The 25,785-nt window shown below is 37.9% G+C and overlaps 2 protein-coding genes across 3 annotated transcripts; both read right to left on the bottom strand.

Moving 5' to 3' along the window:
- Positions 1-3,690: 3,690 nt before the first annotated feature.
- On the bottom strand, positions 3,691-6,022 carry LOC147856359 (glucan endo-1,3-beta-D-glucosidase-like). Its single transcript, XM_087329769.1, has one exon. It carries the CDS (start codon positions 5,995-5,997, stop codon positions 3,790-3,792), a length of 2,208 nt encoding a protein of 735 aa, XP_087185895.1. The 5' UTR covers positions 5,998-6,022; the 3' UTR covers positions 3,691-3,789.
- Positions 6,023-7,229: 1,207 nt separating this feature from the next.
- On the bottom strand, positions 7,230-25,341 carry PRT6 (proteolysis 6). Of its 2 annotated transcripts, none has more exons than XR_015530694.1 (19): positions 25,006-25,341; positions 22,890-24,002; positions 19,446-20,752; positions 17,075-17,215; positions 16,754-16,997; positions 15,678-16,448; positions 15,056-15,208; positions 14,264-14,988; positions 14,054-14,105; positions 13,324-13,966; positions 13,027-13,235; positions 12,023-12,582; positions 11,636-11,743; positions 11,285-11,360; positions 8,738-8,815; positions 8,574-8,642; positions 7,671-7,785; positions 7,542-7,583; positions 7,230-7,455 (listed from the first exon to the last, which is right to left on the bottom strand). XR_015530694.1 is itself a non-coding variant. In XM_087329366.1 (19 exons), the coding sequence occupies exons 1-18, from the start codon at positions 25,057-25,059 to the stop codon at positions 7,565-7,567; spliced, it is 6,393 nt and encodes a 2,130-aa protein (XP_087185492.1). In that variant the 5' UTR covers positions 25,060-25,341; the 3' UTR covers positions 7,230-7,455; positions 7,542-7,564. The 2 variants fall into 2 exon arrangements, 1 of the variants encoding a protein (XP_087185492.1); XM_087329366.1 differs by having other exon boundaries at positions 7,715-7,785.
- Between the last annotated feature and the right edge of the window lie 444 nt (positions 25,342-25,785).

Below are 25,785 nucleotides of genomic sequence, written 5' to 3'. Positions count from 1 at the left end.
GCCATCCTAGATGGTTTCGATTATTCTACCCGATTCTATTTTTTCAAGACATGGCATGTTTCACCGGTACTCCCTAGTGCACACAAGTTTCTCAAAACAACTAGCAATATCCAAATGTATATCGACTCCTCGCAGTTGTCTAAGATCCCTGTTTTGTTTCGTATCCACATATAATGTGTGTCCATACTTCATGCTTTGAACTTAAGTCTTAAGAACTCAAAACTATCTTATTTTATGTGTACGATTAGTAAGAAGTAGGAACTTAGTTATTGGCTTGATTTTGTTTTCTCATTTCTTTGGTTGTTAAAGTTTAAACCAAGTGATTCGATTTGAGTTGCGTCCTTCTTTGTGGTAATCCTTTTCTTTATATTCATTAAGTTTAAGAGAGGTGAAGAATGTGATTTAAGAGGTTCATTTAGCTAAACTAGGCTTCTTTATTACATATTTTTAATAAAGGTGAAATGGTGGTAGGGATAGGTGAAGTGGGTGATTGTGAGAGAGGTTTGGATTCCTTATGTGCCCAAAGAAGACAACTTGCTTAATTCAAGACTTTTTTCCAGGTGTGTCCATGGTGCAACCAAGAGGTCAATCATTATTGAGATTATTGTAATGTTAGCTATCAAGTAACCAGGATTCGGATACAACCAGATTGGCTAACACACAGGACACGGACACAGTCCGAATCGGCCACACCACCGATCGACCAATCTCAACACAACAATTAGAAACTTAGTTAAGATTAACACACATATCTCGATAGACAACAGGGTAATGTATACACAAAACTGCTTCTATATTAATTATCAATACAAAGATGATAATTATGTACAAGATTCATGCCCCCTTTTATAGGTAAACATGTAATGTTACAATGCCGAATCGGATCGCACATCCCGTCGAATCATACCTCTAACCCCAAGGGACATAGCTATTCTGATCTAATATTTAGGCTACAACACTATTTATAATAAATGATCTCCGGGTTCATACTGCTCGTCGGCTTTCGGCTTCCATACTTAGCCGGCTGCTTGCTAGCCGTTTCGGCTTCACTCCTTGTCAGCTTTCCACTCTTAAGGGTAACAGTTAAGTGCACACAAAATGAAAACAAGAGATTATTCATAGATGATAGTATAACCACACCTCCATTAAGTAGAGAAGTCAACACAATAGGTACAAAAGGAGGAGTGATTAGGGTTTGGTTGAGTAGCATTTAACCCTAAATCATTTCAACTCACAAAAAATATATGTATACAGTATGATATAAGAGGGAGAGAGAGGTTTATCACAAAAGTGACCTTTATAGTTCACTTACAAAAAGCTTGTCTCCTTTCACATTGGGATGCCCATTTGGCCTAGTTGTAGAGCCAAATTTGTCTTATTGACACCTTTTTTCTTGATCTTGAACTTAGTTTTGTGCAAAATGTCGACGTCTTCATGTGCCATGATACACACAATATGTACTTAATAGTGGTGGTGGCTATGGTTTTCTCTCTTAAGGGTGTTTAAAGTGAAGTGATGGTATGCTTTTATTGAGTTGAGCTTATTGCAATAATCAATTGATGTCATCCAAAGATCATAGATCATTTGTTGTTTTCACCAGAGTTGTTGCTCAATATTAAGTACCCATTGTATGTTCTAGAAACACAAACATTATCATTGGTACACACAACGAGAAACCAAATACAAGCAAGGAATAGAGGGCAAGAAAAGCAAAGCTAGAATATAAGGCTTTGGCCACCCTAGTGTGAAGGGGGCAAAAACATGGTGAATGTTATTTTTGTGCTTTTTTTAGACTTCAGCTCATTCCCCAAGTTCATTAATGTTAAGCTTTTTCACTTAGCCTTATGTTATTACCCTATGTTATTATTTGCTTGAGCACTTAACTCCTTAGTTAATGTAAGTGTGAATTTTCTATGTTAGTCTTTCAATTTTTTATGGATTAAGTTAATTGTCATATGTTTATATATAATGGGTTGTCATGGACATTGGACAATGCCAATCATGGGATTCCACTCTAACCAACTACAATGGCCAATCTTTGGGCACCAATACAACCTCTTAAAGGGGTGTGTGGGTCGGCAATTAAACAGAACGCAAGGAATGAAGGTGTTCCATAATAACCGTAATTATGTTAGTATATTAATTCATAGTTGAACACTCAAGCAATTAGCTTTGTAATTACTTATAATGGGTTGTCATGGACATTGGACAATGCCAATCATGGGATGTCACTCTAACCAACTACAATGGCCAATCTTTGGGCAACAATACAACCTCTTGAAGGGGTGTGCAGGTCGGCAATTAAACAGAAGGCAAGGAATGAAGGTGTTCCATAATAACCGTAATTATGTTAGTATATTAATTCATAGTTGAACAGTCAAGCAATCAGCTTTGTAATTACTTAAGTAGTAAAATATTCATTACTTAGGTATACCTAAGTAATAAGTATTTTACTACTTAATTAGCACTGAACATAAATGGGGAGCGAGAACTTGACATAGAAATCACAACAAAGAAATTAACTATATATTCATCAATTATGGAGGGGAGATCATGCCTCCACCTTACCTACCCCTTCATTTCCTTCACTCCTAAGTAACTCATGATAGAGCCTTACATCTATATCTAGCATTACAATCATCTTTACGCTTATAAGGAACACTAATTCCATTAATATCATGGATGTAGGTTATAGTTGAACCATTAAATCCATGTGCTCCTACTTTGTCGGATTATTTATCATTATCGTGCACATTTATTTTTTCTCTTTTTCGATCACATGTTCATTATCATGCACAAGTTGCGTATGTTGTGAGAAGGAAAAAGATAAGCATCATTTGACAAAAGAGAAATGTAAGTTGCCTTCAAATGCAATGCAATGGAAAAATGTCCTACTATAGAAACAAGAAAGAAAAATCCAAGAATTGAACGTAGTACACACGTTCACATTTTAAGTGCAAAATATTTCATGGAGGAAAAAGACAAGCAAACTCACGAATCAAAATGTCAGACAATGAAAGGAGAGAGGGAGGTACTTAATCGTGAGCATTTCAAAAGAAAGATATATGAGATTGTGTGCATATCTTTAAAATGTACTTGGTTTCCACCTAAGAGAGGTACTGCGGTCTCCAAGTCTCCATACTCCATAGGATGTACATATCATGTGAACACTTAAAGGATACATGAGACTTGCATGCATAAGAATTTAATTGTTTCGAGAGATTGTTGGAACCCATAGAGCAAAATAAATAACCGCCACAACTACCACCACCTTATGACAACAGAAAATAACTACCAGCACCACCTATGAGACTACTGCACTCACTAATAGGCCACATGCACACTTACAGTACACGATAAATATCATAGAGTTAACACTGCACCCACAAGGTTGTGCAAAGTTCCATGGGTATAAAACATCTTTATGTCCTAGATTGACTCTACATCTTTCTTCTCAAGAAGTTAATACAACAAATTATCCTAAAAAATCATCATTTATTGTATAGTTAGGTTGGACAAAACACTATGCCTCCATTAAGTGAGCAGAATAAAGATATAAATTTATGCACATTCAGAGTTGCTCAATTGATACAAGTCATGTGGAGGCGAGACTCAATTACTTGCCTATGAACCTAAATAGTATTGTAGGAGAACACAATATATAAATATTGGAATCATAGGATTCAATTTTTCCAATGAGGTATCATAATATACAAGGGAGGCATTGGTGAGATCTTCATATTAATATTGATACCAATGAATTGAATCACTACTGATACAAAAGCCTCCTCATGGCCTGGAGAATATCCACCACAGCAGATTTGACAAGGATTGCCCATCATCATACTCACTCAAGGTGAGCATATTTGCTAGGGCTTGCTGGGGTGCATAGGCAGCCTGCATCGCGTACACGAATCCCTTCCATCCATCGGTTGCCCCCGCACGGGTCAGGGCTGGCAATGCCCAATCCACCAGCTCACGGATGAACCCGAAATCTCTAAAGAGAATCTCTGTGATTGGGAGGATAGGGAGTACCTGAATGCCAAGACGACACTCCCTCCATTCGGCAGGCGCAAACCATAGACTGGTATCTCTTTTGTTGGCCCACAATACACCCACTACGCGATTCTCCGCAACAAACTCGCTTTCGTACAGAGTACTATTCGAAGGGATGTGCCATAAGGCCCTAGCCGCTCTCATTTCAACGGCTGCAAGAGTAAGCCCGATTCGAATTAGGTCATCATCCCCAAACGCCCGGCCGAGAAGAGAAGCAGCGTAATAAGCATTGACTGCTTCGCTCGTGCTCTCTTGGTTCCGCCCATCGGCAAACTCCGTCAGACCACCTGCCCACGAATGCAAAACCCAAAGATCGAAATTCCTCAGCCTCGGGAACAGAGCTTCGTCCCACCGGCAGCTGCGATTGTTAGCGCGGACAACCTCATCATGATGATTTTGACTTTGATCCTCCCCTATATCGTGATGATGGGGCCGGAAGCTCATGTAATCTTCCACCATTGTGTAAAGATGAGGTTTGTATGAAGCTCCCCATGATGAATTTAGCTTAGCTAGAACTGCACCTGCATAGCAGAAGTAACCCAAATGATAATGATGATCGTTGTATAAACCGAAGCCAAAATCGGCTCCTGAATCCATCGCACTATTGCGAGTTATCAATCCTCCCCATATTTTATCATAAAGAAAAGCATTCCCCTCGAATGTCCCCTCCATCCAAGGGGTCAACGATTCTTCCAAATACTTTTGGACTGGTTCTATGAATTCGAGAGAGCCGATCTCCTCAGCTATTAGGGCCATCCGTGCAGCACGAGCAACAGCTTTTCCATAGAAGTATGATGAATTGGTAGTGATAGATTTTAGTTCACCCACTTCACGATTTAGTGCATCGGCGACCATTTTCTTTGAGACTGAATCAAAGATACCTTTGACAGAGTGCCAACCCACCGAGATGGGTTTCTCATTCAAAATCCATGAATTTCCAACAATACCGTGCATTTCCCCATCTATACTATTATATGAAAGCTCCTGCAAAATTCCAGATTCTAGATTACTCATCATGTCTCGGTGCATAGGAAGGCTTAACATCAATAACTCGCCCCTCCCCTTCCTCTTCCACATATATCTGATCTGGAATGGGACAGACAAATCAGCATGCCCATGTAGAGGGTAGCTTGATTTAAATTTGTCCAAGATATCCTCAGATGAATCATCCCCAGCAAGTAATGCCACTCTCACAAACCCTTTGAAATCATGGTCAATACTCAGATCAAACGACAAGTTTAAAGCATTAGAACTATAGATTAGCCACTTTTGTCCATTGTTGAACGTGATTTTGTGCTTGGTTAAACTCTCATCACTGAACAACTGGAGGACGGCATGGATTGTTGAGATTCTGACTGAGGAATTATCACCTTTGAACAAGAAAGTCACATAAGGGCAACCTCTCACAAGAGGCACACTCAGTTCTTTCTCAAACTGAAGAGTCACACTAACATCATCATAATGGGTGACCACATGTTTGGAGGAAGCAGACAGAGCACTGCTAGTAACGGTGATATCTGGCACAAATGATTGAATGATGAATCCTGGTTGAACTACCCTAGAAGGGTAACCGATGGAGATGGCTCCGCCATTGGATTGAATCAGATATGGATGAATATATTCTGGCGTGTTCCCCTCATTGAGGATGTAATTAAGCCATGCCCTGTTGGTGGGCAGGGGTGATTTTAGTAGCTTAGGCGCCCAAAAGCCAGATGGAGGGGGGGTTGTAGTATTCTGTGATAAGGGGAACGGTTGGGCAGCAGACAATAAATATTCATCATCAGTTATGCTGAGATTTGATGATTGAACAGGAAGAAGAGTGCGAATAACCGAGTATTGAGACGAAGAGATGGCAGGAAGATGGTCGCAGGCGTTGGAGGAAGAGGAGAAGAAAGAGGATAAGAAGAAGAGCATGTGCATCCATGTCTGCTTGACCGCCATGGGCAATATTACCTTATATTGTTCCTGTTGCCGATTTTGTTGGTGGTCTTAAATAGAGAAGAATCAGAAGATGAAAAAGGAAGAAGGGAGGAGGAGATCATCTGCGCTCATGTCTCAAGGTGATGAACGCCATACCCAAAAGTTACAAACTACATGCATATCACTAAAGTGGCACACAGAGATGCTAAATATAGAGACACGAAGATGAGGATGCAAGATCATTCATCAGGGCATAGGTGCCTCCGGGCTTCATGCTTCTTCTCACTGTTACTTTATGTTGCTTCTCTATATTGGTCCTCTATAACCATATGCAGCCCATCTTACCTTGCAAGCATCTCAATCACCCCTCCACACCCATCTGTCGAAAGCCGAATCCACACTGCAAGCATACTATGTCAGCCGACACACTCAAACATGATATGTCATTTGAGTTTGGATTAAGGCATGTTTCTCCGACAATATTAAGCTCCCGCTACCAGAGTGTAGATATAAGTTCTTTGTGTACAAATGTCCACCAATTTCAACAGACAATGGAGTTCAGCCAAGAATAATAATTCCCTATCCTTCTATGTCCCACCCGTTATATTTTAATTTCATGAATTACATAATAGCAAGAAATGTTTCACCTGCAAATATTTCCATGCTTTTTCCACGTTCTGTAATGTGAAGTGTAAGAATATATGCCCTAGCAATATAATACACGTTTGTATTGATCATTGCCCTAGCAAGGCCTTACAAGTGAAGGCTCCTAGAAATACTGTAAATCTGTACTGATTGTCAACCTAGAAATGCCTTACAAGTAAAAGCATACACATACAATATATTTTTAGTAAAACACGCACTTAAAGCTATGTATCAATGACAGAAATTTTAAGCAGTACAGTACTGGCAATACACACCAGCCCACATATGCCATATGGTTGCTCGATCACATCAGAATCTAAATATAACGCATGGTATTTATTAATTGTTGAGCAAGAAAGGCCTTACAACAGGTGAAGGTGTGTGCGTATGGTGTATGTTTGTAAAGCTAAGCAAATTAAAGTTGTCAGCTTAGCATTAATTACCTCACAAGAACAAAAAGAGTCTTAATAGCATAGCATTCATTTTAATCCGCAAGATCTGTAGCTCACAATGGGTCTGTATCATTGCTGCAGATCATGTGTTAGTTTAGGCATTTCTGTTAATAATAGCAATGGATAGAACGTCATTTGAAAAGTTAAAAGCCAAGGTACAGACAAACTTATCACCTTTATTGCTCATCTAAGTATCACATAGTAAATTACAGATGATTTTCATTCTTAAATATTTTGAAGAGCAAGGTGAAAAATTTGCATAGCAACTACAGGCATTGATTCCAATTTAGAGTTATCTGGATCTATATAAACTACATGATGTACATCTCTGAACAAGTTTTCCTTTATTTACTTGCGGACCCATGAAGTTACCTAAAATAACCTGCAAAAAAGAAGAGCTCAAGGATAATTATGAAACCTACTTCATTTACAGGCAGCCTCTAGAACTTTTAATGAAAAGATTCTTACGGGATTTCCTGTAACACTTTACATCACCTCTGCCTGATTAACCTGCAAAAAGAGAAGAGCAAGGATAATTATTGAACATACTTGATTTACTAACAGCCTTCTAAAGCATTATAATGACAAGACTCTTACAGAATGTTCACATATATATATTTGCCTGTAAATCTTTACATCACCTCAACATGATTGCTTCCCGGGTTGTATGTGAAAGGACAAAGGAATTATGATCAAGTCCATGTGTTACAACCTATAAATGGCAGAAACTAAAACCAGTGAGTAGTATGAAACATATCACTTACAATATTTAAGATACTTCTTGAATTGAATTGTAAGCACATAATTTCAAAAGACATGCCAGGGAGGAGAAGCCAAGAAAGAGTACAGATGGCTGGGATAGCGAACCATCTAACAGACAACAATGGGCCTAAGAAACAGGCATAACTAAGCAACAATGGCCGACCAGTGTAAATGGATGCATTTCTCACTCAGGAATTTCATCCCCTAATTGTTTGATTGATCATGCTGAATGCTGTGACATATCTATATATGGAGAGAAAGCTGAAAACTTATGCGGTTGTGTATGAACTAAATGGAAACACACTGGAAGTCATAATAATAGCCCATGGGCCAGCTCTCTAATGAGTGCATGGTATTCGCTACCCAGAGTTGATGATGTACTTGTTTGTGTTATTTTGGGCATATTTACATGTTCACATCACTGTATACTCGTGAGAACAACAAGCTCCATGAATATTGATCCTGTACATGACCAACATCCATGGCTATTGATGCCATCCAGTGAAGACATATAAGATTATTCAGATGAGCCAAGCTATAATGACACCTCTGGACAGAAGCCTGGAACCTGATAACAGGTATTTACATTATATCCTAAACTTAAAGGAGTGTGTATGACTGCCCAAGGATTACTAGGCTTTGAGATGTATTAGGGAAAAAGCAAGCATTTACTATAACTGAATGTAGCTCCATAATAACAGAACCAAAAATAAAATAGTACACAGTGAGAGAGCTTACCATTGCAGCAAGAGAATCATAACGCTCCTCATTCAGATACAATGGCTTTCCTCTATACATGTCAATGTCCTGTAATGGCAGAAAAAATCCATCTAAGCATCAATAGACCGCAAGAATGTAAATATAACGCTAATGAGATACCTTCGTAGGTCATTTTATCATACCTCTTCACCAAAATCATCCAGATATGGTGACGGCCAACTGGTTTGACGTGCACATCTCTGAAGAAGAATGTTTGTTTTCTGGAAACATTGACAGCCATTGCATATTATGAAACAACTACACAAGAAAACAAAGTCCAAAACATACCAAACTCTAGAAAAAAATAGTTTGAAGTAAAATGTACTAATATTCAAACCATTGTAGAATACTTAGCATATAATACGTATGCTAAATATTCTAACTTCTTATTTAAAATACTAGAATACATATTTTATAGATAAAATATGTTAAATACTTAGAATACGTTAAATATTTCTTAAAATTTAAAGCTTCTTTTTAAAAAAAAATTATTTTAAAATTATTTTAAAACTTTTTTGAAATGTTAAATACTTGTTAAATATGTAGAACATGTAGAATACGTGAAAATTTGGAAACTGGCAGTTCTAAAACGTAGAATATGTGTAGAATACTTCAGGGTATTCTAAATGTAGAATACGGGTTTTTAACAACTATGATTCAAACACATGCCCAATTATAAAACATGTTGCCCTATAAAAGCACATCATAAAATGAATATGAAGGAGGGACCTTTAAGGTAAACATATTTAGACTATCTGCTGTATGACATATTTGTATATGCATTATATCATAGTAAGGACAAGAGCACGTTTCTAATAGGTAGTTGGAGGTAGTTCCTAACACAATATGGGAGTAAAACAAGGATGGCCACTCTTTTATCTTTATATAGATGAGGTATCTAATTGCATAAAAAATATGGTAACTAAGGAGCATGCCTGGGAGAGATCGCCATAAAAAAAGCATATGCCATGTCTAGCTCTCTGGAGTACAAAGACATTTAGATGCCTAAAAGTAAAATTTGTTGGTAAACCTTCAGAACCACAAATCTTATTTGGAGGAAAAGGTACCATGATACAATCCTCCAATAGCCAGGAGTAACATTCACAGAGACTCGGTTCTACCTACTAAAGGCTACTTGCACTCGTCTTTTTTGTAGATATGCAACCCTGGATGCTGCGAACAACAATTTGCAGTTATACAGTTCCACATCAACAGGAAACATTGACCAACGATGTTCATCAGGCCCACAATGTCCACTAATAGTTCGTATTTTTTACACTGGTCATGAGACAGATTTATCTTCAAACACTCTTATATGTGCTCCATGTGTGATGGAAGATGAAGACGAACTGTGCTTAGGACTGTTCTTGCTAGAAATCAATAGGCATGGAAATAAATTTTTCAAGGAAAGCAATAACAAGTTCATTTTAAACTGCAGCTTCATTACCCTTGTTATTGGCAAATCAATGTCATTATCGCTCAACACCAAAGTTGCTTTCCTTCATTTGGAGGCCCATATTTTGGTTTGTTGATTTCCACGATGACACAACATTTAATATCTAATCTCTTATCTGGTCCAATAGACCATTTTCGTTCTTGGAAGTCATAATATACCTTTATTTATTTCTGGATCGACCTATGCTATAGATCTTTTGAAGACAAAAATTACAACATATCTGACTTGACAATCTTACATGTACCGGTAACAAGATTCTTTAGTCTCTTTTCATCTTATTTACTTTTTTTACTTGGCAACATTTATTTTGATTTGTTATTCTCAAAGACAAGGCAACACTTAAAGATGTAATATCTTGTTTGGTGTTATAGGCCATTTTGGCCTCTTAAAAGATGTTAGTATATCTTTCTTTCTTTTGAGGTCTTTCTCCTTACAACATACTTTCTACTCATAAATAGTGCTCAACTGAGTCCATGAATGTACCTGATATTACACTGTTGTGCTAATGATAAGGAATTAATGAAAAGATTAAGGGAAAAATGGATCAAGAGGTTTAACAAATCCAACCACCTATGAGCACAAGAAACGAACACAAATACCCATCAACATCCCATAAAACCAAATATGGCCTCATGTTATACCTTGGATGTTGGCCAATCGATTGATCTGATATACGAGAGCCTTGCCTCATCGACACAGTCTCAACAGCGTCTTTAGATGCTGTGTCGAATACGATAACTAGTCTCTTTATAGCTGAACCCCTTAGGATCCCAGGCCACCACATGTTTCCACGTGTCCCAGATCCTGATGGGTTTGTCCCAAGTCCTACGATAACCAGTTTCCCATTCATCCTACTTTTAAAACAATTAAAGTTTCCTTTTGAAATATGGTTCATAAGTGCTATACTTATGCCTGTACCACCTGAACCCCCACAGAATATACATTCTCATCACAGGTCAGTGTAATGTCACATGTGTACATTTTATGATGTAGAACTATATCCAGCTAGTTCTGATGTGTGTTACTATTTAGATTGATATTGTATTGAACCATAAATGGCAAAACCAAAGCCAACTGTCTTCAGGAATGTTCAGTATCAGAGTCAAGAACTATGACGTTTTACATGAGACTTAAGCATATAGTTTACATTCATAGGGGTACTAAAATTATTCTATACAATAACAAAATCAATGTAGTCAATAAAAGAAAATTGATGCATGGAATGATTACTCACTCTTATCATCAAGAAAACTCCCACACCACCTCCACAAACCATAGCATGTTTGTAACATTCATTCTGTCCATTTGTACTGCATCCAAAAAAAAAAATACAAACATCATATACAAACATGTCATAGACTAATTGGCAGAAGCAATATGAATGTGTTTGTTATGAAGTTCACAAAATGCTACAAGAATAACTATCTTGTTTACTCAAATAGGCACACTCTCTGCAGTTGAAGTATGCAATTCTAGCTCAGGCATGGTACATAAAACATGAACAATCACAAAAATCTACAATTACTAGCTTAAATTTTATCAAGAGATCCAAGTTTGCAACATTAAATGCATTACACATTAATACCTGCCGCAACCATTACTACTCAAACCACAGAAAAGTGTGCCACATAAAAGGCACAATGCAGGTTGGTCAGGAACAATTGTGCACTTCGGACATCGTTCTTTAATATACCTGAGAATAGAAACAATATTTCAAAGTGATTTATAGCATTCAATTCCAATCTTTAACACTAAGAAATAGTAAATAGTAAATACTTTCTTTTCCTCAGGAAAGATTTATCAACCAGACTATAACTTCAATGATGTCCAAAAAAAAGGAACAATCACCTTAAAGATTTATATTTTCCTTATCCAGGTTTATTCATGATTAAAAAAGAGAAGATAGATCATTCTGAAGTGTTATGCCCTCAGAAATCACAGCCACAGCGATAAAGAGAAAAAAGTTAATTACCGCTGTAGTAGAGTTTGGTATAAAGGAGGCAAATCCATTAGTTTAAAAGGAACTGCTGTTACTGGTCTTGGGATAGGGCAAAGCTTTCTACTCCCTGATTCCTTAATCAAGTGTTGACACCATCTTAAAATTAGTTTCTGATTGTGTTCACTCTCTAAAAGTTGTTGCAGTGGCAGGATTAAAAACTGTCCCTCCAGCAGTTCAAGCTCTTTCAAATCCTCTAAAGAATCATTGATGTCATTATTACTAGGATTGATCCAATCTACATTTTTTGTTGCAGCAGCAGCATCTATGTTTGGATTCACATCTGTCTTTTCAAGACAGGATGCAAAAAACAAAATTTCAAATAAAGCACAACAGCGCAAATATGGCAAAGTAAATCTCCGTATGGTTGCTATCATTGATTCGGATGAGGATTGAGGAGTTTGGTCATTGCATTTCTGGAATATTGATGTTTTTGACAAATCAGATATCACAATTTGTAGAAATTTGCAGGTGGAACTCGAAAGTCGCAGTCCTGACAAGTTTGATAGTATAGTCTCACCCATGAAAGCAATTGCCTGCATAAAGAGAACCCAATCATTTGAAAATCAGCTGCCAAAATTTCATTATTCTTTGTTACCACACCTAATTGCCACTCATATGATCTATTTCATTATGTGAATACTCTTGTGAGAGATAAGAATTAAAAACACTCAAGAAATCAAAACTTGTCTAAGACACGTCATATTTGGAAGAGAAGTGTTCAACCGGAAACCTTGCAAAGTTGAGACATGCTAGATCTACTACCTAATCATCCATGCTTCTAGTACTTATGCAGCAATATCACACATTAAACATTCAAAAATCCAGAAAAAAAGCATTGGTGATTTCACGACATAATATTTGAGAGGCATTAGTGGAGTTCAACCAATGTGAAGGACTGACTTTAAGCATTAGCATTAAGAGAATAGGAAATAAACATGTTAAAGGACATAAATTTTATGATGGTAGAAGGTATGTACCTGAATCAGACAAACAAGATAGAAAAGATGAACCAGTGCAATAACCGGCTCCACTGAAGATGGGAAAGATGGAAGGCAGAAAAAGGTCCAGAGCAGTGAAGAAAATGGATCATGAGCAAGCACAGGATCAGCCATACGCTTCCAAAATTGAACATCAGCAGCTTCACTGCCACTGTCCAATCGGCTCAAAATCATCCTTGATATACTTCCTGCAAATTAAATAGGAGCATAAGAGAGATTTCACTTTGCTGAAACAAATACAACACTGTGGTACAAAACAAACTCACATGAACCTACCAGGTATCAATGGCTCAGATAGTGAATCCCTGGATCCACCAAAGCTTATTGATCCTACCAACAACTGCATACCCCTAGACCTCAATAATACAGATTGGCGATTTTGACTTCGTACAATTTTTGCAGCCCAAACCAGCAAGGGTAAGACAGGTTCGTTCAATGCTGCTTTAGAAAGAGTATATATCCTGTTCTCGTTTCCAGTCCTAGATGCCAGCTCAGCTGACATCGTTGTGTATCGGAGAACATCCCAAAGTAGTAAGCTTTGACTTACCCGAAAATAATTTGATTTGGTGGTAACATCTCTACCAGGAAAATATAAGCCACATAGCCTTAAGAAATGTCCATCAAAAACGGCTTTTACAGTCTTGGGAAGGGGCTTTGAAATAGCTTTCCTGAATCCAGCTTTCCGGACAAGTTCTTCAGCATTATGAAGCAGGGTTATTGCATGAGTAACATAAGAAATCCCAGATAGAGCAACAAGGGATTTGGGCAGGATATCAATCATATCAACATCCATAGATGTGAATTGATTACTAGTCACAGATTCATTAGGAAATGCATAAGATGGAATACTCATGCTTTCTGGTATATAAGGTAGGACAGAGTTTGCTAGGCGTCGACACACAGGGCACAAGAACTCCCCCTGTTCATAAAATATTTCATATAATTAATATTGATTAGTATTAGTAAGCAATATATTATTATAATCAAATCGCTGTACTGTGCATACCTGCTCAGGGTTCACAATTTGTAATCCTTCATAAAGGGTTCTACTCTGATACCTGTATAGGCAGTGCAGACAAAAAATCATCTTGGAAACATTACACATATCTTTCTATTCAACTTGACAGCACAACATTCTAGAAAATGAATTTTTTTCTTAGCATAAGTCAACATTGTAGAAATACAATATCAAGAATAATGTTTCGCAGTTTAATACCTCTGCATTAAAGAAGAACGATAAAGATCTAGGCATTCCTTATGAACAGCATGGCCACAAGAAGACATATGCACACCAACATTGTCATCGGAGCCAAAGTTTTCAGGCAATACTCCTTGCCATGCAGGAGAGATCCTAGGATGTCTGTGCCTTTGTTGACCTTGGGACATTGCACCTGCTGAATTTTCAGCTTCCACCATCTGACGCTCTCTATGATTTCGTGATATAGTACTGACGTATTCAATGAGAATGTTGATTATAGAACTTTGCAACAGTTTGTCATTTCCATCTTCATCTATAGCCATTTCTCCACCAGCAGGCTGCAGGCATCCTAAAGCGATGCCAGGATATGCAGAATCACCAGTACTGTCATCCTTTTCCTCATCAATCAAATCATCACTTTCACTCTCAGCACTTGAAGTTTCTGAACTCCTAGGATCTAAAGATGCCCGTCTATTTTCAAACACATCTGCATATCCCTCATCAGCTAGAAACTCCCACAAACTTTCAACTCCAATTGTACCAGTTTGGTCTACCTCCCCATTCAAAGCCATCTGAATCAAATTCAGAAGTTCAGCACGTATCTGAGATTCATCACTGGTAGAATCCTGTACTTCATGGACACCACCAGTCTCATTATTGACAGAAAGTTCATAGTTTTCTTTAACATGGCCAGTTTCCCATGATGGAATACCCTTTGCAGCTATGGCAAGTAACCTTGATCTCTGCACAGACTCATAGCTTCAGAATGAAAGAAACAAATAATAAAATAGGTCATTGAAAAATTCATACCTGAACAAATGTCAACAAACATAAAGGGCTATCTGAACTATAATCCCTGCAAAGGGCACATGCAGCCACTGGATGTCCTTTTTCCATGGAATGGCCCTCTTGTGTAGATTGTAAGCTTGATGCAAACTTTTCTTGTGCAGCTTTCATTTTTTCCTGCTCGGCATAAAACGAATTATAAATTCCTTTTCAAAACCACTCTCCATTTCCATTGGTTACATTAATAGAAAGATATTAGTCACCAGCTCTACTAGATTTTGTTACTGGTATCCAGATGCATTCCTTAGAATACTCCTAAAAAAATCAAATTGCCATTTTATGTCACAATTGAGATTCTGTCAATAGATAGTCTTAAGTTTTATGGTTCTGGGCATACCATAGCCTTAATAGAGGTGACATAAGTATGTGTGATCCAAAAAATTTGAAAGATCATGATGTGAATCCATATCACATTGATTCATTCGTATGTACTACAGATTTATTCTTCAGTTTCCTACATTTGAGATGCTACTAAGAAGAGGATGCCAAAGCATCAACAAATTTGTGTTGAGAGAATTTTCATGCATGCTTTCATTATTCCAATTAACGGTGGCAATCAGAAAAGTTGATATTCATAAGTTTGCACCATGATTGCAGCTTGGCGCTCCCGGGCAAGTAGCTTCCGTCTTTCAGCTTCGGACACACTGGATGTCTGTTCTTTTGTTGATGAATCCTGAATGCTTGATATCCTATGCAAGATCTCAGGAGCAAGTGACTCAACCTCATACATACACCCATGATGGAGATCTGCAAATTTTTTCAGCAAACTCCTTATTAAAACCCCTACATTACATAGATGTGATTCTTTTGCACCACCACATGCTTCAGGCCTGTACTTCTCCATTAGTAGCACCAATAACGAAATAAGACTTTGTCGATTTGAAATTCCACCATTGTCAGCACCACCAAAGTGCACCTTTTCTGTTGCCTTGCTTAATAAAGGAGGTGGCTCATAAGGTGAGAATTCCATATTAGAGTCACTTTTCAAACCAGAATACTTGCAATCAAAGCTTTTATCATATGAAAATGATGGGCAGATATCAAGGCCAAGTGTCAACAAATGAAGTGCTGTGATAAGCACACCCTCAGGTGCACGTGATTCTGATATTTTCTTTGAAAACACTGCATGAAACAAGATTGAACGTAAAATGTCATGTACTTTTCTACACGTTGCTATTCTTGACAGGTCCTCAAATGGAGAGAACGGCTTCTTCCATTGAGGCAGTTGTTTAATTACAGCAGATGCCTTGCATGAACAAAGATAACGATCTTCAGCTGACTGCAAATCCTTTGCATTCCATTGAGGATGATAAAGATCGAGTTCTTTCCAACATTCATCTAGTAGACTATATTTTCCCTGTTCAAAATCAGAAACTCTTCATTAAGAAAAAGATGAAATTTACCCAGTATTAATTAATGTACCCTAGCTCATCTCTCAGTATATTTGGCTAAATTTTCCTTGTTCAAAATCACAAATTCCTCATTAAGAAATAGACTACATTTACCCAGTAGTAAGAAATGCATCCTAGCCCATCTATCAGCATGTTCTTTTGTACAAGTGTTAGGAACAGGAATTCCTGCTATCTACAAGTGTGTGACAAGGTTGTAACCACATAAATATTTCAAACAATAAGGAAAATAAAGCAATCATCTTGGATAGACCTGTTGCATGCCAGATGGTTTGGAATAAGCTGAAACGGCCTGAAGAACTTCCTGCCATTGTTTGTTGTCATGGAGGCGTGGCGGTAATGACTTCATTAGCTGACTGTGTGTTGCATCACTAATGGCAAGCCTTCTGATCAACTCACGGCGACAAGACTGAGCAGAAGTAGAGCCACAAAACCCACGCTCTGCCACAATCTGAATCAACAATGACAACATATGCTGTGCCAATATAGTCTCGTACCTGCAGGTTCCAGGAATAACTATAAGAGAAGTCCACAGACTTTCAATGTAAGTTACACAATAAGAGTGGGTCATTACTCATTTGGACGCAGAAGAAATAGTGAAAAATAATCCACAAGGCCAAAACGAGTTACTATTCTCTCCACAAAATCTTCAGGGGGAGCCATGACTGCACAGCACTGCAAAAGATACAAGTCCAAATCTGAGCTGTCCTCGCACCTGCATAATGAAATAAACATTATAAACTAAACAAGAATAACATCAACCGGTATTACGACAATTTTGAGATGTTAAGATCCAGAATAGGTGTAAAGTATTTTTGATTGCAGAAAGAATTCAATTTATGCAGGCCAAATCATCAAAACAACTTACGGTTTAACAAAGATAATCAACTCATCATCACCATGCATATAAAATGTTTTACTGTGCCCTCAGTATATGAATTATCTCCTATCCAGCGTGACTGGAACAATGGCTGAATATACAGCCTACTGAAATTATTGAGTGACATATCATAAAGTATTTAGAGAGAGTTGTTCTCTTATGGTATTGTTGCAGGTGCTTCCTGTCGCCTGTATCTCATATGTTCAATAGGATACTGTTACCAGTTTCTCAAAGAAATGAAATTAAAAGACTACCAGATGGTTAAAATAATATACCACATGAGGTTTGCATGCTTAATTCTTGAGGCTGGGGCCCCGTGCCTATAATGAATGTTTGAGAAAAAATATTGGATTTAATGTCTCTACATGAACCCAGACTACTATCCTATAATATTTAATGATGCATTGACACAATTATGATGTCGAATGAGCTAACGTTGATAAAGAAACTAAGTCTGAAATTGCAACAATGAGTATCAAGACAGAGAATCCAAATATATCTGCTGCAGTTTGAAATTGCACTAGGACTATAGACCCACCAAGAGAGGATATGGGAAACACAACATATGACCACGAGATACTAGGAAGCTGAAGATTTTGACACAATATCAATTGGCCCAATTAACACATATGATACAATTTCGAGATCTTCAAAGAACTGACATGAGGCATTCTGGAATCAGGCACTACACCATAACACTGTAGGTTAAAATTCCAAAATCGAAGGGAACTATCTCTCTCCAGAATGTGGATACCCGATTTACTTAAGGAGATCATATTTGGAGATCCCATGCTGCCAGAGTTGTGATTCGGTGGCTCATTACTTGGTACGAAGCAAAGAAAGAGTAAGTATTAAATTCACATTTATTCAATTTTCATTTGGGCGGCAATAATCTCTCCATTTTCTTGCGTATATCTTTCTATAGCCATTCTCCTCTCGTTTGTAATTTATGAACTCTATCCATCCATCCACATTTTCAATATCTGACACAACTTTGAGTATTTCCTAGCCCTTTCGTAGTTTCTATACTCCCACAAGTGTGTTTTGCATGTGAAATAGATGACTAGTGAATATAATCTTGCACAGTATTAGCACGAAAAACAGTCAGTAATTCCAACTTCATTCCTCATTTTTGAAAGACTGGAACCAATCATAGGAGACTTGGAACCAGATACCATGCCAATAGGAAACTTCTCATTCATAATACTCACAAATTGCAATGTCAATCTCACTCCTCAAATGCTCAAATACTTTATTTCCAATCATGTCAATCACTTTCTCAAGTATTTTGAATTTTCTTGTTTCTACTAGTGTTAATGCCTTTTGAAGATTACATAGGAGAAGACCTAGCAAATATACCAACATCTCTTCGTTATGTCAGTCCATCCATCTGAGATAATGGAACAATCATAACAAGGATAGCTGGTGACCACTCACAGATGAGCCCATAGGACTCAGTATCAGAATTGAGATTCAGAAGCATGTTGAAGCATCTTTCATGCGAGAAAAAATCCATTTTGAGGGTGCTTCTTAAAGATATTTTCAATATTTCCAAGGCTGTGTGAGTTGAAAGAGAACTCACACATGGGAAAAATATGCAAAAAATTTGGTACTTCAATGACAGTACTAAAATACATTTCACAATGCTAAAGATCCAATGGATTAGATTGTCCAAAGGATGCATTAATATCCTTTTGGTAACAACAAAGCCAAAAACTAGGTCCTTTAAAGGATGTGGTGATACTTAGCAAAACCGAAACTGTATAAAATTGGCACAAAGAATTAACTATAAAAATTTATAGCACAATAGCTCTATTATCTGGTAATGGATGGAGAAATCATCCAAATATACGATAATATAGGACTGATGTCAAAAGTTTGTACTACCTAAAATGTGTAGCAGTATGCATTATATACCCATCACACATTTATATGTTGTACATAAATCTGTTTGAATAATGATAATTCTCAAAGATTGCAATCCCCTACTTATCATGATTATGCATAATTGAGAAAAATGTCATTACGCAAAAGATACAATGCACAATGCACTAAATATACTTACCACCGGACAGAATGGTAGTTGTCAAACAGTGTCTGCACAGAATGGCCATTCCTACGCCACATTCCAGCACGATGTTGAGCACAGAAAACCTGTATTCGGAGGGGATGCTCCATAAGCAAAGAAGCAAAACTTGGTGCTCGATAATGTGGTGGAAGCAATTGCTGCAAAAGCCCACGTTCCGTAACAAAATACATATTGGAATGCCAGCTTCTCTTCGTACTTTCTTGCAGATCAAAATTGAGACATGTTTCTGTAGTCTTTTGTAATGCCAGAGCCAGAAACCTGTGTAATGGGATATGGAGTGATATGTCCTGCTGACTAACATCAAAGCTTATATCAAGCCACTCCTTGTCATTCCAAACAAACCCAAATTTAGCATCTGAACCTAGAAAATCCGATCCCATTAACCAGATTCCAGAATCCCCTTTCCATTCTTGAAATCTGTTCCATCCACTGAGATATTGTGCAGCATCACTCCTTTCACATGTAACCTCCTGTTCAAAGTTTATCTCTGTGTGTCGATTGGTTCTCAACCATTCAATAAATGTTGGACCTTGTATAAAGCTCACATCTGCATTTAGTCCTTCCAAAAGAGTACCGTCTGAGGTTGTAAGAGACTCCCTGATAATACTCCTTCCTCCTCTTCTTCTCAAAGCTGGTGTTCTTTGATGAGCAGACTCTTTCTGCAAGGTTGGCCAATCAACCTTGGTTGTTCTATATGCATCAAGTAGAAGCCAAACCTCTAGAATTCTGGCACATTCAGCAATGAGCCAGAGCAAAGCAGATGGAACACTGGATGTTTGAAATGAAACTTTGCCTGATGTTGAAACATCGACATGTATTCTTCTATCAGAGTTCACCTTGCATGAACCACTAGTTTCCACCTTCCCTGATACATCACTATCCTTGGAAATTCGTCCAATTTTGGCATGCCCATGATCAATATCTTCACCCTTGGGGTTCTCTCTACAAGATATATCAGTCATCTGATGGGCCATCTTCTCATCCATGACCGTTTTACATGCAGTTTTACTTGCTCCCTCAATGAGTAAGGAGTGAATGCTTGCCATTTGCAGTTCAACAAGATAAGCAACAAACCAGCTCTCTGTCTCTTCTTCAATGTGGATGTTTGTTTGCCTTCTCTGTGAGTCCATACCTTGAATGTATGCTAATAGATGAAGCCAAGCTTTATAGAGATCCAACCTTTCTCGGGCCACATATTGTGTTACCTCAGGATGTCTTAAGACAAAGCGAATGTCATCAACAATCCGACAGAAGGAACCAGATGTCAAAGGTTCCTTGCTAACCTACATTTATGCATTGTTAATTCTCCATGCCTCCATAAGACAATAGTAATATCATAAGCTCCAGAAAGACATATGCTTGCCCAATAAAAATGATTATACATGCCAAGTTTGTCATTAATATTAGCCTTATGGAAAGAAACCTAGAAAGGAAAGGGAGGAAAAACCTTTTCTCTCAGCAATGGGTACCAAATACATGTATATCACTACAAGATCATTAATATCATACCTCATCATTTACAAGAACCCAATCACATAGATACAATCAAAGCATTTCATCATTTCCTCACAATAGTGACTGAGGCATTATTCCAATCAGTGACCGGTATCCAACAGGTTTGGGGCTCCCTGAACAAAGATGCTCAAGATTGGCATTTATGTTATTAAAACAGCTTGCTAAAGATGGAGATAATCATTGGTGAATGTTGACATGCAAGAATGGTTCCAGTCTCATGGAATAAGTATGAACTCATTACCCCTATTCCAATATAGCTTGTGTTGTCCACACTCGCACATGGCTAAGATAGAAAGAAAAAGGCAATGTGAACTGATATCATTTAATTATACAATGAAAGAACATGAATCAGTCCCACATCTCATAGCATCTCTTGATAGGAAGATGCCCATTATAAGGAACTCTTTTTATACATGTTGCAAGATGAATTCATTATCAAGGCTTCTATGTCTTCACATCAATTAGAAAATGAGATAGGCAGATACGCATGCAATTTACGGAAGAACAAATCTGGTAATTGTGTTATTGGGGCGTGGAATTGGAAGTGCATCATGTCTGCCATTATTTTGTTTTTATGAAATAAGAGGGAGATAGAACTACCTTGCCAAAGAAGGCTTTGGCCCACATATAATGTAATGGAATACAGAGATCAAAGATGCTTGGGACTATTCATAGAGAGAATATATTGGAGGATACAATACAGCCACAACAGCTCATCAACAAAGAGCAATCATGACTTTCTTCCACTCCATCACTCTTGGTGTTACAAGTAAATCAAGGACTAAAGAAGTGGGGTCTTGACAAGGACACTCTAAGGGGACTAAAATAGATCAGGCAATGGCAATGTGTCACGCACATAACCCACGACCCTCCTTGCCCTTGTCATTGAGAAATAAAGGCCATTATCACTCAGTTCTGAATGTTCTTCCCTTGCTTCGGAGATCTCTCTACCTTGAAGCTGCCTATGGTGGAGATTGATCAAAGGCAGAAGTGTCAATCCATCTTTCATTATATTTATTTCAGTTCTCAAAAATGATAAAACATTTTCAGATGTCATCTCTTGTTGAGTCTTACAGGTCAGATTCCTTAAAAGAAGTTGCTATAGTCTTCTTTCTGAGGCAGATCAACAAAGGAATGACATCATGTTTCACATCCCCTGCCAGATAATAATGTACTTCAAGCTTTAAAAACCACTTCAAGAGTGATAATAAATCGGAAAACCACCAAATGCATCGCTCTAGAAAATCATTTTTTAGCATTGATTGCTAGAAGCTATTCACAGTTGAATCATCATCTGTCTTGTAGGACAATTTCAGACACCCTGTACATCTATTTCTTTCTTACTGTATTCCTTTAATTAATAGGACTTCTCAAGTTTCACATTGATCTAAATTTGTGATGGCATACCCACTTTGGCCTTCTAACAACATTAATATAGCATTTCATTCATTTCACACAATATGGCTCATTTTCCATGAATCACATTGCACATCACCATTTTATCAAATGGATTTCCTCCGTCTTTTTATTTGTCTACAGTGTATTTAAATTTGGCCTTGGGAGCAATTAACAAAATCCTTGTTCTCTCTTTGCAAACAATGTATACATACACCAAAACTGATTAAAGGCACTTCACTTCACCTAATGAGTGTTCATTCAGCACACAAGTGTATTAACATCATAATGGACAGGAAAGATGAAAATGAGGTAATGATAATCAGTAAGCACAAGAGAAGTTTGAAAACATCATAATAGACGGGAAGGAAAAAAATGAGATAAAAATAATCAGTGACAGGAGGGAATTATAAAAACGAAAGAAAACCTATCCCAGCTACATGAAACCTCCTGTTAAGATTTAGCGATCTCTAGACTTGCTGATGTTAGAAATCTATATTAAATACATACCAGTAATCGTCCATCATCACCAGCCCATGAAAGAAGCACATCTTTTAAAACTTCAAGCAGCATATCCAGAAGCCGCAAATCAACAACAAGCTGAGGAGTGAGAGTTGGCACAGTAAAGATTTGTACAGAGAAACTGCTAAGTGTAAGACTATCTCTTGATCGACCTCTCCTTGAGGGTTCTATTTCTTCTTTCAAGCTATCCAAAATAAAGTGAGGATAATGACGAATAAACACCTTGGAGAATTGGTACTTAAAATTTGGATCACCCATCAGCTTAAATAGAAGTTCATGCAACATATTACGCACTTTCGTTTGAAGAAAACATTCACTTTTCAGCAAAACATCAAGCAAACCAATCTTCTCAGATGCCATCAGACTTCCAATAAAGTTCAATAAACTTTCACTGCAGTTACAGAAGTTAAGCAGAAGTTCAACAAATGCTAACGATGTTTGCATGGCGACTCTCTCTTCTGCTAACTGATCACTCCAGTTTTTGACACGCTTATCGGAAATCTCTGCTGCTGCTCGAAGTCTATTTGCCCATTCAACTAGAAGTGCATCCATTACTGGTTTGAATGTTGACACAAGTTTTGGAGGCAGCGGGGGTGCCTGGCCTGGACCCCTGTGGTTTGAACAAAATCCAGTTTCCTTCCATGCAGTAACATCACCACAATCACAACAGCCCCCGCCGGTATGGATCATTGAATAATCATGGTTAACATGATTTCCTGCTTCAAAACATGTGACACATATAGCACAGGTAGGATCATTCTCACATGTTCGGCACTTGTAAGCAATATCATTTGATCCCCAAACTTCACCACAGACTCCTCTAGCCTGACCAACCTCTTGCGAAATACATTTCAGATTTTCCTCTGGATCTCCAGCAAACATCAACCATTGAGCCCATTTGATCCCTTTCCTATGGCCTTGCTTGTATTCATTCCATAATCTTTTTTCTTCTCCCAACCCTTGAAGTTTTGCTTCTTCTACACCTGGAAATAATGCTCCTACTACATGCTGTAGCATTCCTTTATTCTCATTTACAAACTGTACTACACCCATTTGCTTGGCATCCAGATAATTCATAGGCACACCCTGAGCAAGAAGCCTCTGTAGGAGAAGATAAATTCACCATCATTCAAGAAAGAGAGTGATTGCAAACATATTATAGGAAAGAAATCATTGATCTGGAAAAGTACCACAAGATGGCAATGTAGAAAACTAAGTTAGATATAAATAGAAACGTAGAAACAGGCTAAACATTATCGACATAGCAAAAGATAACTACTTTAGATCATATTACATCTGATGAAAACCATAAACACTATCCAGAAACGGATGCATATAAAACTAACCTAGACAAACATTCAACAGATAATAACAACTACATACTAGTGAACATAGCAAAAGACTGCTACTTTGATCAAATTACAAAGCGGAAAATCGCCAATCTAATGAAAAATGAAGATGTTGTCCAGAGAACAGCTATTGGCATAGCCAAAGAGCACTACTGCTACCATATCACAGAAAAACAAAGTATTCATCTGATGAAAAATGCAAATGCTGTCTAAAAGAGGACACAACATACCGCGCTAATCTGGACAAATATGTATAAACTCTAAACATGTATCAACATGCCAAAGGACTAAACAGATATCTACATAGCAAAAGACCACATGTTAGAACATATTACAGATGATCAAAACACCATTCATCAAAGAATAAGGGAAGTGCCTATCTTCTCTATGAAACACTCCTATGTGCAAAGCAAACATGAAACGTGGTTCAACATAGAATAAGAACACTATTTAGATCATACGCATGGAGAAAAACGAAATTGCATCTGATGAAGAAAAAATAAAATTATTGATGCTCTCCAAAAGAAGGCGTAGAAAAACTAGTGTAGACGATATATACATGTGTGTGTCCATACATCCATGCATACATTCATGCACACATATTAAAAGATTAAAGCATGTGCATCAACATAGGTCAACATCGAAAAAGACCACTGATTAGGTCATATTAAAGACAATAAAAAATATTTCACCTGATGAAAACGAAAACTGCCAAATTTTTTCTAGAGAAAAAAAAGTTACATAGAAAAACCAACCTGGACAATCATGTCCTCTGGTGTGGAGGAAGTAGGGACTGCGTCAGAATCCATCACAGGCCTACAAAAATGTAACCTTTGAGTAACTGCGGGATATTAGTCAGTTCAGGACAATCAGCGATGGAGCTGCGGCGGCGGCGGCGGCTGCTTATTCTTCATCGTCTTTTGAGCAGAGGGGATCGAATCAGAATGAAAGGGTGGGGGAGGGATCGATGGAGCTCCAAAACCCTAGGAAAATTGGATCGATCAGAAGGAGACCTGTTCATCCCAGAAGCGCGCAAACACCTCGCCTCTTTCCTCCATTTAGTATCCCTTCCCTTCCCATCATCATCATATGGTTCTGGTAGGAAGAGGAGGAGGAATGGAAACACGATTCCTTCGTCTTCCTCCGATATAGTCAATCTCTCTCTCTCTCTCTCTCTCTCTCTCTATATATATATACATACATATATTATATATACATATACATATGGGTTCAATACCCCCATGGGGACAACAAGAAGAAGAGATTACGTGCAAAACATGTCATGTGTTTCCGCGTGCAGTGAATTTTTAGCTTTCCGAACGAATGAATGTTGGCATTGTGTGCCTTCCCGATTTATCGCCCACATCGACACAAGAGTTTGGTGCAACATCCGGTTGCTGTTGAAGGAAGAATGTGGACAACTTCACGGGCGGATAGTCTTATTTGTCCCGATGTTACGGATAGATATTATTCAAAGACTTTGAAGCGAACCTCACCTTTGCTCAGGTTTGGCTGCTCATCTACTAGCCGACATG

This window comes from Azolla caroliniana, unplaced genomic scaffold (assembly GCF_043228905.1).
Source record: "Azolla caroliniana isolate FFs.n. ecotype wild unplaced genomic scaffold, voAzoCaro1.0.p SCAF_13, whole genome shotgun sequence".
NCBI classification, from domain to species: Eukaryota; Viridiplantae; Streptophyta; class Polypodiopsida; order Salviniales; family Salviniaceae; genus Azolla; species Azolla caroliniana.
This window is presented reverse-complemented; position numbering and strand designations above follow the sequence as displayed.

Coding starts and splice junctions, on each gene's coding strand:
- LOC147856359 (XM_087329769.1), bottom strand. CDS start 5,997: ATGGCGGTCAAGCAGACATGGATGCACATGCTCTTCTTCTTATCCTCT.
- PRT6 (XM_087329366.1), bottom strand. CDS start 25,059: ATGGATTCTGACGCAGTCCCTACTTCCTCCACACCAGAGGACATGATT. Junction 20,753..22,889: donor GTGATGATGGACGATTACTG/GTATGTATTTAA, acceptor GCATAAATGTAG/GTTAGCAAGGAACCTTTGAC. Junction 7,786..8,573: donor ATGATTCTCTTGCTGCAATG/GTAAGCTCTCTC, acceptor TGCCATTTATAG/GTTGTAACACATGGACTTGA.